We start from the raw sequence: 18800 nt of genomic DNA, 5'->3' as shown, positions 1-18800 counted from the left end.
ATGGATAGAGAGGAAAGTGGGTGAGATGTGTGTGTGTGTGTGTGTGTGTGTGTGTGTGTGTGTGTGTGTGTGTGTGTGTGTGTGTGTGTGTGTGTGTGTGTGTGTGTGTGTGTGTGTGTGTGTGTGTAGTACTTACTGCCTGATAGGCCAGTGATGTCCATCTTGGGCAGGTGTTTGGCCTTCAGCACCACCACATTGAGCCTGTGAGTGACAGGCTGGTAGGACAGAGACACCAGCAGCTCCCCACGGCTCACACACTGCAGAGAGAGCACAGGGTTAGAATGTAGATGCACATACACAGCGGGGAGAACACAGTTAGAACACACACATAGACACATACATTGCCATCAGAAAGTATTCACACCCCTTGACCTTTTCCACATTTTGCTGTGTTACAAACTGGGATTAGAATGGATTGAATTTTTAATTTACACAAAATACTCTTAATGTTAAAGTGGAAGAAAAATTCTAACATTTCTTTGACAAATAATCAAAAATAAAACACTAATATATTGATTAGATATAGTATTCAACCCCCTGAGTCAATACATGTTAGAATCATCTTTGGCAGTGATTACAGCTGTGCGTCTTTCTTGGTAGGTCTCTAAGAGCTTTGCACACTTGGAATGTACAATATTTGCCCATTCTTTTTTTTTTAAATCTTCAAGCTCTGTCAAGTTGGTTCTTGATTATAGCTAGACAGCCATTTTCAAGTCTTGTCATAAATTTAAGCCAATTTAAGTCAAAACTTAAGAACACTCAGGAACATTCAATGACATCTTGGTAAGCAAATCCACTTTGTGTTTTAGGTAATTGTACTGCTGAAAGGTGATTGTCTCCCAGTATCTGTTGGAAAGCAGACTGAACCAAGTTTTCCTCTGTGATTTTGCCTGTGCTTAGCTCTACTCTGTTTATTTTTACCCTAAAAAACTCTCCAGTCATTGCCGATGACAAGCATACCCATAACATGATGCAGCCACCAACATGCTTGAAAATATTACTTTAGTCCCTTATTGCAAACAGGATGCATGTTTTGGAATATTTTTATTCTGTAGAGGCTTCCTTTTTACTCTGTCATTTACAGTTGAAGTCGGAAGTTTACATACACTTAGGTTGGAGTCATTAAAACTAGTTTTTCAACCACTCCACAAATTTCTTGTTAACAAACTGTAGTTTTGGCAAGTTGGTTAGGACATCTACTTTGTGCATGACACAAGTAATTTTTCCAACAATTGTTTACAGACAGATTATTTCACTTATAATTCACTGAATCACAATTCCAGTGGGTCAGAAGTTTACAAACACTAGTTGACTGTGCCTTTAAACAGCTTGGAAAATTCCCGAAAATTATGTCATGGCTTTAGAAGCTTCTGATAGTCTAATTGACATCATTTGAGTCAATTGGAGTTGTAGCTGTGGATGTATTTCAAGGCCTACCTTCAAACTCAGGAAAATCAAAAGAAATCAGCCAAGACCTCAGAAAAACAATTGTAGACCTCCACAAGTCTGGTTCATCCTTGGGAGCAATTTCCAAACGCCTGAAGGTACCACGTTCATCTGTACAAACAATACTACGCAAGTATAAACACCATGGGACCATGCAGCCGTCATACCGCTCAGGAAGGAGACGCGTTCTGTCTCCTAGAGATGAACGAACTTTGGTGCGAAAAGTGCAAATCAATCCCAGAACAACAGCAAAGAACCTTGTGAAGATGCTGGAGGAAACGGGTACAAAAATATCTATATCCACAGTAAAACGAGTCCTATATCGACATAACCTGAAAGGTCGCTCAGCAAGGAAGAAGCCGCTGCTCCAAAATCGCCATAAAAAAGCCACACTACGGTTTGCAACTGCACATGGGGACAGAGATCATACTTTTTGGAGAAATGTCCTCTGGTCTGATGAAACAAAAATAGAACTGTTTGGCCATAATGACCATCGTTATGTTTGGAGGAAAAGGGGGGAGGCTTGCAGCATGGGGGTAGTAGCATCATGTTGTGGGGTGCTTTGCTGCAGGAGGGGCTGGTGCACTTCACAAAATAGATGGCATCATGAGGCAGGAAAATTATGTGGATATATTGAAGCAACATCCCAAGACATCAGTCAGGAAGTTAAAGCTTGGTCGCAAATGGGTCTTCTAAATGGACAATGACCCCACGCATACTTCCAAAGTTGTGTCAAAATGGCTTAAGGACAACAGAGTTAAGGTATTGGAGTGGCCATCACAAAGCCCTGACCTCAATCCCATAGAAAATTTCTGGGCAGAACTGAAAAAGCATGTGCGAGCAAGGAGGCCTACAAACCTGACTCAGTTACACCAGCTCTGTCAGGAGGAATGGGCCAAAATTCACCCAACTTATTGTGGGAAGCTTGTGGAAGGCTACCCGAAACGTTTGACCCAAGTTAAACAATTTAAAGGCAATGCTACCAAATACCAATTGAGTGTATGTAAACTTCTGACCCACTGGGAATGTGACGAAAGAAATAAAAGCTGAAATAAATCATTCTCTCTACTATTATTCTGACTTTTCACATTCTTAAAATAAAATGGTGATCCTAACTGACCTAAGACAGGGAATTCTTACTCGGATTAAATGTCAGGAATTGTGAAAAAGTAAGTTTAAATGTATTTGGCTAAGGTGTATGTAAACGTCCGACTTCAACTGTATGTTAGTATTGTGGAGTAACTACAATGTTGTTGATCAATCTTCTGTTATCTCCTATCACAGCCATTAAACTCAGTAACTGACCTTACAGATAATTGTATGTGAGGGGTATAGAGACAGGTTAGTCATTTAAAAATCATGTCAAACACCATTATTGCACACAGTGAGTCCATGCAACTTATTATGTGACTTGTTAAGCACAATTTTACTCCTGAACATTAATAGATTTGCCATAACAAAAGGGTTGAATACTTATTGAATCAGGACATTTAATTTTTTATTAATTTTGTAAACATTTCTAAAAACACAACTACACTTTGACATTATGTGGTATTATGTGTAGATCAGTGACACAAAAATTCAATTTAATCAATTTGAAATTCAGGCTAGAACACAAAATGTGGAAAAAGGCAAGGGGTGTGAATACTTTCTGAATGCACTGTACATTACACACACATATATATATACACAAAGTACCCATAAAGTACACACATACACACAAAACCTGCCTTGCACAAGAATATGGCAGACAAACCTCCGTAACCCACCCATCCACCTACACTTCCAGTATGCACACAATTCATACATAATGACAGTAAAACTAATATACAGTACCAGCCAAAAGTTTGGACACACCTACTCATTCAAGGGTTTTTCTTTATTTTTACTATTTTCTACAATCTAGAACAATAGTGAAGACATCAAACACTTGAAATAACACATGGAATCATGTAGTAACCAAAAAAGTGTTAAACAAATCCTAATATATTTTATACTTGAAATTCTTCAAAGTAGCCACCCTTTGCATTGATGACAGCTTTGCACACTCTTGGCATTCTCTCAACCAGCTTTATGAGGTAGTCACCTGGAATGCATTTCAATGAACAGGTTTGCCTTCTTAAAAGTTAATATGTGGAATTTCTTTCCTTCTTAATGTGTTTGAGCCAATCAGTTGTGTTGTGACAAGGTAGGGGTGGTATACAGTAAATAGCCCTATTTGGTAAAAGACCAAATCCATATTATGGCAAGAACAGCTCAAATAAGCAAAGAGAAATGACAGTCCATCATTGCTTTAAGACATGAAGGTCAGTCAAGGCCAAAAATTTCAAGAACTTTTAAAGTTTCTTCAAGTGCAGTAGTAAAAACCATCAAGCACTATGATGAAACTTGCTCTCATGAGGACTGCCAATAGGAAAGGAAAACCCAGAGTTACCTCTGCTGCAGAGGATCATTTCATTAGAATAACTGCACCTCAGATTGCAGCCCAAATAAATGCTTCACAGAGTTCAAATAACAGACACATCAACAGTTCAAATGAGACTGCGTGAATCAGGGCTTCACGGTCAAATTGCTGCAAAGAAACCACTACTAAAGGACACCAATGTTACGATTGTGGAGAGACTGACCAAGGCGCAGCGTGCTCGGAGTTCCACATTTTATTAAATGAAACTCACAAAACAAAAAAAAGAACCAAACAACTAACCGTAACGAAAGAGGTGCTACATGCACTAACTCAAAACAAGATCCCACAAAACACAGTGGAGAAATGGCTGCCTAAATATGACCCCCAATCAGAGACAACGATAAACAGCTGCCTCTGATTGGGAACCATACCAGGCCAACATAGAAAAACCAACCTAGATAACCCACCCTAGTCACACCCTGACCTAACCAACATAGAGAATAAAAGGCTCTCTATGGTCAGGGCGTGACAACCAATAAGAAGAGACATGTTTGGGTCAAGAAACACGAGCAATGGACATTAGAACGGTGGAAATCTGTCCTTTGGTCTGATGAGTAAAATTTGAGATTTTTGGTTCCAACCGCCGTGTCTCTGTGAGATGCAGAGTAGTTGAACGGATGATCTCCACATGTGTGGTTCCCACCGTGAAGCATGGAGGAGGGGATGTGACGGTGCTTTGCTGGTGACACTGTCATGATTTATTTAGAATTCAAGGCACACTTAACCAGCCCGGCTACCACAGCATTCTGCAGCGATACGCTACATCTGGTTTGAGCTTAGTGGGACTATCATTTGTTTTTCAAAAAGGACAATGACACAACACACATCCAGGCTGTGTAAGGGCTATTTGACCAAGAAGGAGAGTGATGGAGTGCTGTATCAGATGACCTGGCCTCCACAATCACCCGACCTCAACCCAATTGACACTTCTTTGTTACTACATGATTCCATATGTGTTCTTTCATAGTTTTGATGTCTTCACTATTATTCTACAATGTAGAAAATAGTAAAAAATTAAGAAAACCCCTTGAATGGGTAGGTATGTCCAAACTTTTGACTGGTACTGTATGTAGACCTGTGGCTATCCCCATCTTTCTGTTCATCTCTTAGTTTTTCCTCTCCATCCCACTCTTTTTAACTGCTTTCATATGTCTCGCTCTGTTTCTCAGAGCGTGAATTCCTATACTCCGTCTAGGCGTCACCATGGCAACGCGCCGTGGGAGGCGGCCCAAGGCTGAGCTTGAACTGAGAACGGAGAAATAGAGAATTACTGCGGCCGAGACGTGTGTCTGTGTGTAATGTGTGTACGCGTAAATCTGCTACCATCTGCATACAAAGTATGACGGAAATAGATAGCCTCCTAATTGTCTCCAATACAGTGTATCGGTAGCTTTTTCATTAGTGAGCAGGACTTAATGCCACACTTCATATAGAATCACCACTAGCGGCAGTGGAGCTCTGCGCTACAAAAAACACATACACATAGTCTGAAACTACTGGTCTGTACACAACCATTTGTAGTGTACAATAGCTCAGTTCACTAACATTTTTATCTTTTTGACTATATTCTAAAGTACTTATGTAGTAAATGGTGCATTTCATACTTAAAAGGACCTTTTTCAGTACATAAATGAACATGCCAAAGACTCACTGCAGTGTGAGATGCAGAAATTACCCATCATGTTTGGCGTCGCTTAGTTCCCTGACATTTTAATCTAAAGTACAAGTAAATGGTGCAGGTTTTTTTTCATGGATGGTTCTTGCTGCAAAGCACAGTCATAACAGCGCTAGGAGCTAATGCCGCCATATAAACCAATGTGACATTTTGGACGGCTTGTACTGAATGGGAGTTTTGAAGTGTTTAAGCGATACTGTAGAATGATGGAGAATCACAATGGCCATGCTCAAAATATACATTTTATGTTCTAAACGGATAATAGCTTTTATGAACCACCGCTAAGTGTGTGAGCTACTTCTGTCGTAATGAGTGTGACGTCTTTTCTGCCCCCCAATTCAATCATTTAAACTTCCCCCTCCACTTAAGTTCCCCCACAGATAAAAGTTTAATGGACGTCTGCTCTGGACTTATGGTCCGGCCACAACCCTTTCTTCCCCCCACAGTGCCATCTCGCTTTCTCTCCGTCCAAAACCCCCCTCACTCTCATTCATCCCCTACTACCGGATCATCCATCAATCTCGTGTACTCACTTTTTTTTCTCTTCATCTAGTCAGTGCTATTGCTCTCTTTCTCCTCTTTCACTCCATCAGCAGATACCTGTCTCCTCTTTTTCATTTACTCTAACTAATCTCTCTCCCTCTCCTATTTATGTCTTGTTCCTTCTCTCCCTCTCTCTGGAAGATCGATTCCATCCTGTCTCTAAACCCCTTAAGGTTGCACTAAAATAGGAGGGAATTCAATTTAGATAAGAGATAAGGAGGAGAGCGAGAGATGAGGGGGTAGAGAACAAAGAGGAAGAGAAAGGAAGATGAGACAGGGAAAAAAAGGGAAATAGAGGGAGAAAGGGAGAGGAGATGGTGGAAGTATGCACTTATAAACCTCCATATGAGGGAGAGGGGTGTGAAATAGTGTGACTGCATGGAGATTAAATGTGTACAGTACCAGTCAAAATTTTGGACACACCTACTCATTCAAGGGCTTCTTTATTTGAACTATTTTCTACATTGTAGAATAATAGTGAAGACATCAACACTATGAAATAAAACATGCAGTAAGCAAAAAAAGTGTTTTATATTTGAGATTATTTCAAATTGCCACCCTTTGCCTTGATGACAGCTTTGCACACTCTTGGCATTCTCTCAACCAGCTTCACCTGGAATGCTTTTCTTGAAGGAGTTCCCACATATGCTGAGCTGGCTTCTTTTCCTTCACTCTGCGGTCCAACTCATCACAAACCATCTAAATTGGGTTGAGGTCGGGTGATTGTCAAGGCCAGGTCATCTGATGCAGCACTCCATCACTCTCCTTCTTGGTCAAATAGCCCTTACACAGCCTGGAGGTGTGTTGGGTCATTGCCATGTTGAAAAACAAATGATAGTGGGACTGTGCAAACTAGAGGTCGACCGATCAATCGCAATGGCCGATTAATTGGGGCCGATTTCAAGTTTTCATAACAATCGGTAATCGGTATTTTTGGCCACCGATTTGCTGATTGTTTTTTTATTTTTTTTTATTTACACCTTTATTTAACTAGACAAGTCAGATTAAGAACACATTCTTATTTACAATGACGGCCTAGAAACGGGGGTTAACTGCCTTGTTCAGGGGGGATTCGTTTTTGCAACCTTCGGTTACCAGTCCAACGCTCTAACTACCTGCCTTACATTGCACTCCACAAGGATTAACAGGCTGACTACCTGAAACGCGAGGGCAGCAAGAAGCAAAGGTAAGTTGCTAGCTAGCATTAGACTTATAAAAAACGATCAATCTTAACATAATCACTAGTTAACTACACATGGTTGATGATATTACTAGTTTATCTAACGTGTCCTGCGTTGCATATAATCGATGCGGTGCCTGTTAATTTTCATTGAATCACAGCCTACTTCGACAAACGGGTGTTGATTTAACAAGCACATTTGCGAAAAAAGTACTGTCGTTGCACCAATGTACCTAACCATAAACATCAATGCCTAACAGGAATATTTAGACTTAGTCACCGGCTGTTGTCGATGTGTTCCTGGTTTGAGCCCAGGTAGGAGCGAAGATAGGGACGGAAGCTATACTGTTACACTGGCAATACTAAAGTGCCTATAAGAACATCCAATAGTCAAAGGTATATGAAATACAAATCGTATAGAGAAATAGTCCTATAATTCCTATAATAATATAATAACTACAACCTAAAACTTCTTACCTGGGAATATTGAAGACTCATGTTAAAAGGAACCACTAGCTTTCATATGTTCCCATGTTCTGAGCAAGGCACTTAAACATTATCTTTCTTACATGGCACATATTGCACTTTTACTTTCTTCTCCAACACTTTGTTTTACATTATTTAAACCAAATTGAACATGTTTCATTATTTATTTGAGGCTAAATTGATTTTATTGATGTATTATATTAAGTTAAAATAAGTGTTCATTCAGTATTGTTGTAATTGTCATTATAAAAAAATAATAATAATCGGCCGATTAACCAGTATCGGCTTTTTTGGTCCTCCAATAATCGGTATCGGCGTTGAAAAATCATAATCGGTCGCCCTCTAGTGCAAACCAGATGGGATGGCGTATTGCTGCAGAATGCTGTTGTAGCCATGCTGGTTAAGTGTGCCTTGAATTTTAAATAAATCACAGACTGTGTCACCAGCAAAGCACCCCCACACCATCACACCTCCTCCTCCATGCTTCACAGTGGGAACCACACATGCAGAGATCATCCATTCACCTACTCTGTATCTCACAAAAACACGGCGGTTGGAACCAAAAATATCAAATTTGGATTCATCAGACCAAAGGACACATTTCCACCGGGGTAATGTCCATTACTCGTGTTTCTTGGCCCAAGCAAGTCTCATCTTCTTATTAGTGTCCTTTAGTAGTAGTTTCTTTGCAGCAATTCGACCATGAAGGCCTGATTCACACAGTCTCCTCTGAACAGTTGATGTTGAGATGTGTCTGTTACTTGAACTCTGAACCATTTATCTGGGCCGAATATCTGAGGCTGGTAACTCTAATGAACTTATCCTCTGCAGCAGAGGTAACTCTGGGTCTTCCTTTCCTGTGCGGTCCTCATGAGAGCCAGTTTCATAATAGCGCTTGATGGTTTTTGTGACTGCACTTGAAGAAACTTTCAAAGTTTGTGCCATTTTCTGGATTGACTGACCTTTATGTCTTAAAGTAATGATGATGGACTGTCGTTTCTCTTTGCTTATTTGAGATGTTCTTGCCATAATATGGACTTGGTCTTTTACTAAATAGGGCTATCTTCTGTGTACCACCCCTACCTTGTCACAACACATCTAATTGACTCAAACGCATTAAGGAAAGAAATTCCACAAATGTAGGCACACCTGTTAATTGAAATGCATTCCAGGTGAAAACCTCATTAAGCTGGTTGATGGTTGAGAGAATGCCAAGAGTGTGCAAAGCTGTCATCAAGGCAAAGGGTGACTACTTTGAATAATCTCAAATATAACATATATTTTGTTGAATTTTTTTTTGGTTACTACATGATTTCCTGTGTTATTTCATAGTTTTGATTGCTTCACTATTGTTCTACAATGTAGAAAATAGTACACATAACGGAGGAAAATATTATGCATGTGTGTATACATATCTGTACTGTCTCGCTTGACTGGCTTACAGTGGTACTGGGAATGATACTTATGCCTTTAATGTGTTTACACGTGTGTGTGTGTGCATGACTGTGTGAGTGCATGTGCGTGTCTGCTGTCTTCAAAGAGTAGCTGTGTGTACTGCATGAGTTCTAGAGATTATATCAATATGTTTTAATGTCTCTGTGGGAGCGTAATGGTGTGTAGCTTATTTACGGTCTGTCCTAACAGCCATATGGCCTAATCAGTGCAGACTTTGAAGTACAGGGTCTCTCTCTGTGTGAGTCTGGCTGTGTGCAGTATGCATTCAGTGCAGGTTTCTCTATATTTGTCTTTTTTTCAGTGCAGATTGTGTTGGGCGGAGGTCTTTCTCATATAATGCAGGCCTCTCTCTCTCTCGGTCTCTCCCTCCTTCTCTCTGTGTGTGTGTTATGGGTGGGGCCCTTTCTTGTCAATTGGAGTAGCCTCCCCCCTCTATTTCTCTTTCCATCACCCTCTCTCTCTCTCTCCTCTTTCTTTACCACCCCTCTCCGCTCTCTCACACCCCTCCCTTCCTCTGTCTGTCCGCCCTCCCTCCCTCCTCTCTTCTGTCTTTCTGCTCTCCCTCTATCCCACCCTCACTCTGCTCTCCCACACACACACACTCCCCTCCCACTCTCCCTCTGCCTTATATGGATCATGTGTAATGATGTGGGGAAGAGGCCTTTGTTTCTGGTGCTGACTATGATGGATGTCTTCCTACAGTCAGAGATAACACCAGTCTCTCTCCACTTTTATGGGCCTAATGGGCCTCCAATCAACACACACACACACACACACACACACACACACACACACACACACACACACACACACACACACACACACACACACACACACACACACACACACACACACACACACACACACACACACACACACACACACACACACACACACACACACACACACACACACACACACACACACACACACACACACCTCCCATATACGTTTCAGCTGCATGTGTGTGGAGTGTTTGTGAGGGCATGCGTGTGTGATAATGATTAAATGAGAAAAAGATTGGTTGTTTGCAATAATACATATGCAATAGGCAAAAAGCAAACAAGCCAGGATTGGTTATTATATTATTTATACCATTTCATCATTCATATTTCAATCTGTAGACATTTATTTAGCAAATGCATCACCCTTTTGCCAACCCTGTGCTAGAAGCCAGTTATGATTTGTCAGTCTCTTCTCTCTCTCCATCTTTCTCTCTCTCTCTCCCCTTGCTCTCCTTATCCCTCCCTCCATCATCTCTAGTGTTGCTGGCCATAAAAGCCCCATAACTGGTCCACCTATCCATCCTAACCTCCTCTCTCTCCTTCCTCCCATTCCCCCTTCCTCACCTTTCCAACTCCTCCCTCCATCCTCAAATTCTGTCTACTCATCTTTCTATGAATTGCTATCTTTTACCACACCCCTTCCCTCCCTCCCTTTCATCCTCTTTCCCTCTCTACATCTGTCCTTCATTCTAGAGTATATTTCATCATCTATCCTCCATCCCTCACCTTTATTCCTCTGAAATGTATTTTTAATTAAAATAAAAATCCTCCTCCATCATCCAGTTTCCCCTCTCTCTCCCTCATTCCCTTCTCTAACCAGGATGGGTCTATTGTCAGGCCATTATTGTAAAAGAGAAGGAATGTGTTCTTAATAACCTACCTAAATAAAGGTAATAAATCAAGGTAATGCCTTCTCTTCCCTCCCTCCCTCCCTCCCTCCATCCCTCACCTGGATGTGTCTCTTGCTGATCTGTTGGGTGATGTGGACTCGTCCCGTGCTGGGGTCCACCCCTGCCAGGGGTACCGCCGCCTCCCCGATGACATCATCACGGGCAAAGCGGTCAAAGCTAAGCACCAGGAAGTGCAGCGTGAGGTCAGGCAGTGCGCTGTAGGCCACGCCGTAGAACGTAAACGTCTCGTCAAACACTGGCTCCAGGGTCTTCCTCAGAACGCGGGTCTGCAGAGCAATCACTTTTATTTCAGTCTGGTTGCTATTGCGACAGTAGCACTTAAATAGTTACAGTGACACTAACACTATCTTTTACAAGAAAGAATAACAGGGATAATGCAGGGGTCTTCAAAGTTTTCCTGCCTCATGTTTGCACCATAAAAAAAAAATATGGCGTCATCCTATTTTGATCTAAATCTGTAATAATGATAATTCAATAACAGTATTAACCTTATTGGGACCGCAACCGCAACCACAAATACCTAAACCCTCAATAAAGTAAATCAAAGAAAACAGTGGAAAGGAACAACCCTGTAGGTAGGAAGAAACTTCCAGAGTAACCAGACTCACCTTGACCCGATGCTTCTTTTCTGGCAGTATGGTCATCTTCACGTAGGGGTCCGAGCTACCCGCCTGCTCGTCCACGGCGGGCAGACCCTGGGCGCCAACAATGGTCACCACCAGCGCCTTCTTTGGGAAGTTGTAGTCTACGACCAGGCTGAGGGTACCTAGGGCAGCGGGCGGCATGGTGTTTCCCTCCCCCTGGCACGGGGTAAAGGGCGAGGCTGTCTTGCTGACGTCGCAGCTACTGCTACTGCTGTTACCCCTGGAGCTGCTCTCCAGGCAGCAGTAGTCGGAGCGGATGGGCAGCGCCTGCTCTAACCTAGGCTGTCCAGCAGGGGGCAGTAGGTGGCTCATCTGCAGGTTGGTGGAGCTGTTGAGCAGGCCCGTTTCTGGGTCGACGTCCACTAGCATCACCCTTCCTCCTCCCCCTCTTCCTCGCTCACCATTACGACCCCACTCGACGCCGGATCCGCCGCCATTTCCCGAGGAGCCCGGGCGTCGACCCACACGGACGATCTTCTTGTTACTAAGTGTCTCCGGGTAGATGCTGATTCCCTTGAGCATGTGGATGAACTTGTAGGGCGGATCCACGGCCTGGTCGCAGGGTCCTGATTGGAGCTTGTATCTGCCCGTCATCTGACGGTAGCGACGCTGGCAGCAGGTCCAGAGGAAGACGGCCACGGTGACTGAGACCACCAGGACCCCGGCGCCCAGGAAACCCGCCAGCACCGGGGACACGTCTGAGAAGGGGGCGGAAGAGAAAGAGGGACAGGGAGAGAACAGAGAAAGGTTATTCATTTGATCTTATCATTTCCTTTCCGTCGTTATAGACCACATTTCTTCAATACTGACGGGTTGAAAGCCTTCTTAAACAGGAAGATCTGAACTTTTTTTAAACGGCCTAAAACAAACAAATGAAGAACACGTGAGATATGAAACACAAGGTAGGATACCATAAAACAGCATCACTCTCTGCCTAAAGTGAGAACATGAAAGGCTGTCAAAAAGATGCGCTTAAAAGCAGTAAAAACTGGTTCAAAACACAAATAAACCTTGTTAAATGGAGGATCAAAGTATTTAAGTTCTTCCCTGTTCATGTTTCTTGGGGCCTTGCCACATACAGTCAGATGAGGAAGTTGAAGTTGCTGTAATCCTACTGCGACGACTTATAATGTGTTTTACTCCATGTTTACCAGGCGCATTTTGGAAAACACACAACACCACTGACCTCAATTTGAACTGAGCGTGTGACCCAGTTGAACAAGTGACTGACAGCTGTGGCACCAGCCTGGATCTAAGCCTTGGCTGTCACTTTATTTGACAGTACACATTTAACTGGTATTTACCTTGAATAGTGGTGCCAAATAAAGTGCTGCCTAGGTTCGAGGTGTGGCTATGAACGTGAGGAGGAAGTGAGGTTCGTTAAGGACACAGAGAGAGGGAGACCTTTTTGGAAAACATCGTTTTAAGAGATGGATAGATAAGAGCAACAAACGTGTGATTGACCACTTTATATTTTGATGAGAGAGAGAAACCAGTCATGGAATGCTTCACTGTGTAGCATGTCCCTACAGGGTATATTACAATAGGAACAAATCTGAATCAAGTCTTCCATTACTGTGGCCATGTTCAGTATAATTTGATATACAAGTAATTCGGCACTCGGCTTGCTCTTACCTCTGTTGGGAAAATTGCTACATTATATTGTTGTGCTGTTTTGTTGGTGTACTCTAACAAAAATAAAATAATTGCAAGGAGAAAAGAGTATGTTGAACTATCTGAGGTACAGTAGAGTATTCTTTACTGTTTGACTGTCCAATCATGTTCAATATGGATGTTTGTGTCCATGTAGGCGACAAACATGAAAACACTCATTCTAGTAGAAGTAGGTACCTCAACTCAACCCTGTTGTTTTGACAGCCATTTTGATGATACGAAACACGACTGTATTGGTCACAACATCTATGGCGACAAGATGGAGCCGGAGAACAAGCCTGACATTTTACGTATTACAAACCAATTGTGTTTTTTCGTTTGTTTCTTTGCGTTGTTTGTAACTTGTTTTTTTACTTATTTTGTACATAATGTTGCTGCTACCATCTCTTATGACTGAAAACAACTTCTGCGCTAACATCTCACCACGGACTGGCAGAATCCTTTTTTTCCTTTAACGAGTTCGACGTGAATGAAATCACACTATGCCCTCCGACGAACCATCAAACAGGCAAAGCGTCAATACAGTACTACGATCGAATCGTATTACACCGGCTCTGACGCTCATCGGAAGTGGCAGGGCTTGCAAACCATTACAGACTACAAAGCACAGCCGAGTGCTGCCCAGTGACACGAGCCTACCAGACGAGCTAAACGACTTCTATGCTCGCTTCGAGGCAAATAAAACTGAAACATGCATGAGAGCACCAGCTGTTCTGGTAGACTGTGTGATCACGCTCTCCGCAGCCGATGTGCGTAAGACCTTTAAACAAGTCAACATTCACAAGGCCGCAGGGCCAGACGGATTACCAGGGCGTGTACTCCGAGCATGCGCTGACCAACTGGCAAGTATCTTCACTGACATTTTCAAACCACTCCCTGTCTGAGTCTGTAATACCAACATGTTTTAAGCAGACCACCCTGGTCCAAGAACACTAAGGTAACCTGCCTAAATGACTTGACTACTGACCCGTAGCACTCACGTCTTTAGCCATGAAGTGCTTTGAAAGGCTGGTCAAGGCTCACATCAACACCATTATCCCAGAAACCCTAGACCCACTCCAATTTGCATACCGCCCTAACAGATCCACAGATGATGCAATCTCTATTGCACTCCACACTGCCCTTTCCCACCTGGACAAAAGGAACACCTATTTGAAAATGCTATTCATTGACTACAACTCAGCGGTCAACACCATAGTGCCTTCAAAGCTCATCAATAAGCTAAGGTCCCTGGGACTAAACACCTCCCTCTGCAACTGGATCCTGGACTTCCTGACGGGCCGCCCCCAGGTGGTAAGGGTAGGAAACAACACATCTGCCATGCTGATCCTCAACATAGGGGCCCCTCAGGGGTGCATGCTTAGTCCCCTCCTGTACTCCCTGTTCACTCATAACTGCACAGCCAGACATGACTCCAACACCATCATTAAGTTTGCAGATGACACAACATTTTTACGTTTACATTTTAGTCATTTAGCAGATGCTCTTATCCAGAGCAACTTACAGTAGTGAATGCATACATTTCATTTCATACATGTTTTGTTCCCGTACTGGTCCCCCATGGGAATCGAACCCACAACCCTGGCGTTGCAAACACCATGCTCTACCAACTGAGCCACACGGGACCCACAACAGTGGTAGGCCTGATCACCGACGAGACAGCCAATAGGGAGGAGGTCAGAGACCTGGCCGTGTGGTGCCAGGACAGCAACCTCTCCCTCAACGTGATCAAGACAAAGAAGATGATTGTGGACTACAGGAAAAAGAGGACAAGGCACGTCCCCATTCTCATTGACGGGGCTGTAGTATAGTTCCTTGGTGTCCACATCACCAACAAACTAACATGGTCCAAGCACACCAAGACAGTCGTGAAGAGGGCATGACAAAACCTATTCCCCCTCAGGACACTGAAAAGATTTGGCATGGGTCCTCAAATCCTCAAAATGTTCTACTGCTGCACCATCAACAGCATCCTGAATGGTTGCATCACTGCGTGGTATGGCAACTGCTCGGCCTCTGACCGCAGGGCACTACAGGGAGTAGTGTGTACGGCCCAGTACATCACTGGGGCCAAGCTTCCTGCCATCCAGGACCTCTTTACCAGGTGGTGTCAGAGGAAGGCCCTAAAAATTGTCAATGACTCCAGCCACCCTTGTCATAGACTGTTCTCTCTGCTACCGCACGACAAGTGGTACAGGAGCACCAAGTCTAGGTCCAAGAGGCTTCTAAACAGCTTCTACCCCCAAGCCATAAGACTCCTGAACATCTAATCAAATTGCCACCCAGACTATTTGCATTGCCCCCCCTTTTAAACCACTGCTACTCTCTGTTGCTATTATCGATGCATAGTCACTTTAATAACTCTACCTACATGTACATATTACCTCAACTAACTGTACATAGTCCTCAACCCCTGTATATAGTCTCACTATTGTTATTTTACTGCTGCTCTTTAATTACTTGTTACTTTTATATCTTATTCTTATTTGTATTTTTTTTTTAACTGCATTGTTGGTTAGGGGCTTGTAAGTAAGCATTTCACTGTAAGGTCTACACCTGTTGTAACCGACGCATGTGACTAATAAAATTAGATTTGATTTCTTTCAAAACCCCACTTTGTAAGTTATCTATTAGAATGCGACAATCATTTGTGTCATTCTGGCTTGGACAAGGCTTACTTACTTTCTTACAGTCTCTTTAGTACTGACTCATTCTCTGAGTAACCTCAGAGAGATAGCCTCTGCACCAGCCCTGTAGTCACACACACACACACATCATAGTTAGTGTTGTAATGAGTCCAAATACTAACCTGTGACAGCTCTACCTTGTTATAACTGAACTTCAGTAAAGGCTGAAATGTCAAAAGTTAAAAAACAAGCCTATAATAGTTCTAAGGCAAGTCTGTCAAAAACTATCATTGGCCTAAACTTTTAACAGGGATTTAGCCTGCACGTATGTGTACCCTTATGCCCAAGTGCCTGCCATTGTAAGTGCTATCAGCCATCTGCTGATGGTGTAGGTAGACTAAGGTTTGGTGATGCTGGTCACATTTTCTCAGGGACTGATTGACAGAGGCACAATGTCTATCTTTGAGTAAAGCAGTGTCTTGTTGCTAATGTTTAAACTATGTCTGTAATGTTACTTTTGTATGCATGTTTACTACCATGAAAACTTGGTTTCCATCGCCCTCTCCTTCAATTTAAACAATTTTATTTAAATTAAGCCATTTTCCCCAATAATATTCTGTCTTTCCTTCACTGTCCTCTCCCTCTTTCTCTCTCATATGGGTGGCCCTGGCAACAGCGGGGGCCCCTCTCCCGTCGAGCTGTTTGGAATTCCGAGTTCACCCCGGAGCGGATGAGAACAGGATGTGTGTTCCACCGTCTCCACACATAATCAGACTCCAGAAGCCACCGAGAGAGTTGGGGAGCGGGGGTGTTTACTCACACACACACACACACACACACCACACACAGAGTCTGGTATACAGTGTGAGAGTGTTTTCCAGTTAATGGACACCCGTTAATGTCATGTACGGTAATGTGGTGAGGGATGGAAGCCTCTGAGAAAGCTTGTGTGTGTGTGTGTGTGTGTGTGTGTGTGTGTGTGTGTGTGTGTGTGTGTGTGTGGGGTCAGGGTGTTAGAGTGTAGTACTCAGCACGCGTCATGCTGTCTTGCTCCATCAGGGGTGGGACAGGGACCCGTATGTAAGGTTCGGCATACAAACCATCAGTGCAAATTATAGAGCAGGGATCTCCAGCACTACTGAGTCTGCAGGCTATCACTCCAGTCCTGCAATAACACACCTGATTTAGCCAATCATTGTCCAGACTGTAGAGATGATGAATGTGTGGATTGCGTGTGCGTTGCGTGCTTGTGTGCGGTTGACAGACGCTGCTGTACGGCTGCACTGATCACAGCTATAATGAGGCCTCAAGAGCCTCATTATTTCTCCTTTTCTCCTGTGAGTTCTATGTAAAACAACTCAGCAGCAAGGAAAATGGGGAGGTGAACTACACTATACACACTTAGCATACTGAATGTTCATGCGCTTACAATAAAAACACACTCACATACTGCATTCACAAAACGCCACCGACGCAAATACATAAACAACTAAATAAGTAAAACCCTGAATTATGCATGCCGTTGTCATGGGAATTGTCATGGAAGTTCATTTAGGTTTTTTTGTGTAAACGGACCAATTTGCTCACTAATATGTTTAAAGGGACTATATTACAGTGTAGGCTACAGAATACATATTTGTTTGTGACTGTTCACTTGTTTACTGTAAGGGCAGTCATTTTATATGGTAAGAGCCATTCTGACTTCTGTATGGAGTCAAGTCAGCCTCTAGAATGAGTCATCCTCTATATCTCACTGACCTCTCCTTGGGTCTATGAATGAATTCAGATACTGATGAATACAGATGAATGTCAATGTCTCATTCAACATGATGTGTCTTCCTAACAATGGTATCAACAAACTTGGAAATCCAAGTGAAGTGCAGCTCAGATTTATGCGTGTCATATGGGGATGTCTGCCAACTGAAGAGATTCCGCCCACCAGAGTTGTGTTCAATAGGACACACGGAAATCAAAAATCTGTGTTCATGTTGGGCAAGTTCTGGCAGCATCTCCCAGTTTCAAAATGTTTCAGAACCCCTGTGTCATGTAAAAGGCGGAGGGATAGGCCTGAAACAACCCACCAATGGACATCCTAATGATTCAGATTCACAACTGCAGTCTGCAAAGCCACCTTCTTTGGTTAAAATCTGTGACTGAGGCTCAAAATCAACCTCACTGGTCAGGAATAACAACACATAGTCACATTTGCTTAAAGTTACCTAACTCTGTTATAAAGCAAAGATGACAGGTGCCCCAGCTATCGACTACAATAATTCTGCGACAGATTTCTCTTGGAAGAAAATGGAAGTACAATTTTAAGTCCTCTTCCGTTACCATCAAAAACCAACAGGTTTCAGCATAGCAGCCTTCATTAGCCTTCATGCACCTTGGCTGGAATCAGTAGCCTGGTAAAACCAGACTTATCATTGGAAACAGTGAGTGTAGCATTCAGTCTCGTTTGACCAGGCTTTGATGACTGGACTTGATGACCCCAGATGCTTGAAGTTGCAGCCAGGCACACCCCGGGCCACCAGTAAGCTGCATGTGCAGGGATTTAGCTTTCGTGTTAGCGGCCAATATTCATATCCAGCAGTGAAGTCAGCTGGAGGGGCTTAGCAACAGTGCTGGAGGCAAAAACTGGGTCAGGGTTAGCAGGCACTTGTCCAGTTGTGTGACAGACAGGAGGATTTTAACAGCTTGACAAGCCAGACAGAAAAACTAAAATGGCCATGAAATGAAGGTTGCAAACACGGTTACTTGAGGATGAGAATCGGGGTAGAATTCAAAAGTAGCAGGAAGAGAGAGGGAAATGGGCAGGAGAGAAAGGGGAGAAGAAATGGTGAATGGAAGAGAGAGTCAGGAAATGCGGTATGAATGAGTGGTGATGTTGGCTGCTAACGGAGACAACCA

General features: G+C 43.1%; 1 protein-coding gene across 1 annotated transcript in view; it reads right to left on the bottom strand.

The window, feature by feature from the left end:
• Window positions 1-18800, bottom strand: part of LOC106569883 (synaptotagmin-11) — a 40798-nt gene that overhangs the window by 6963 nt on the left and 15035 nt on the right. Inside the window, exons 2-4 of the mRNA XM_014141596.3 lie at window positions 11554-12287; window positions 10984-11211; window positions 137-257 (exon numbers count right to left, since the gene is read on the bottom strand). Of these exons, the coding sequence (XP_013997071.1) occupies window positions 137-257; window positions 10984-11211; window positions 11554-12287 (1083 nt within the window). The remainder of the gene's footprint in view (window positions 1-136; window positions 258-10983; window positions 11212-11553; window positions 12288-18800) is intronic.

This window comes from Salmo salar, chromosome 14, assembly GCF_965601325.2.
Source record: "Salmo salar chromosome 14, fSalSal1, whole genome shotgun sequence".
In the NCBI taxonomy this organism is placed as follows: domain Eukaryota; kingdom Metazoa; phylum Chordata; class Actinopteri; order Salmoniformes; family Salmonidae; genus Salmo; species Salmo salar.
The sequence above is the reverse complement of the archived record's forward strand: the minus strand, read 5'-3'. Positions and strand labels throughout refer to the sequence as shown.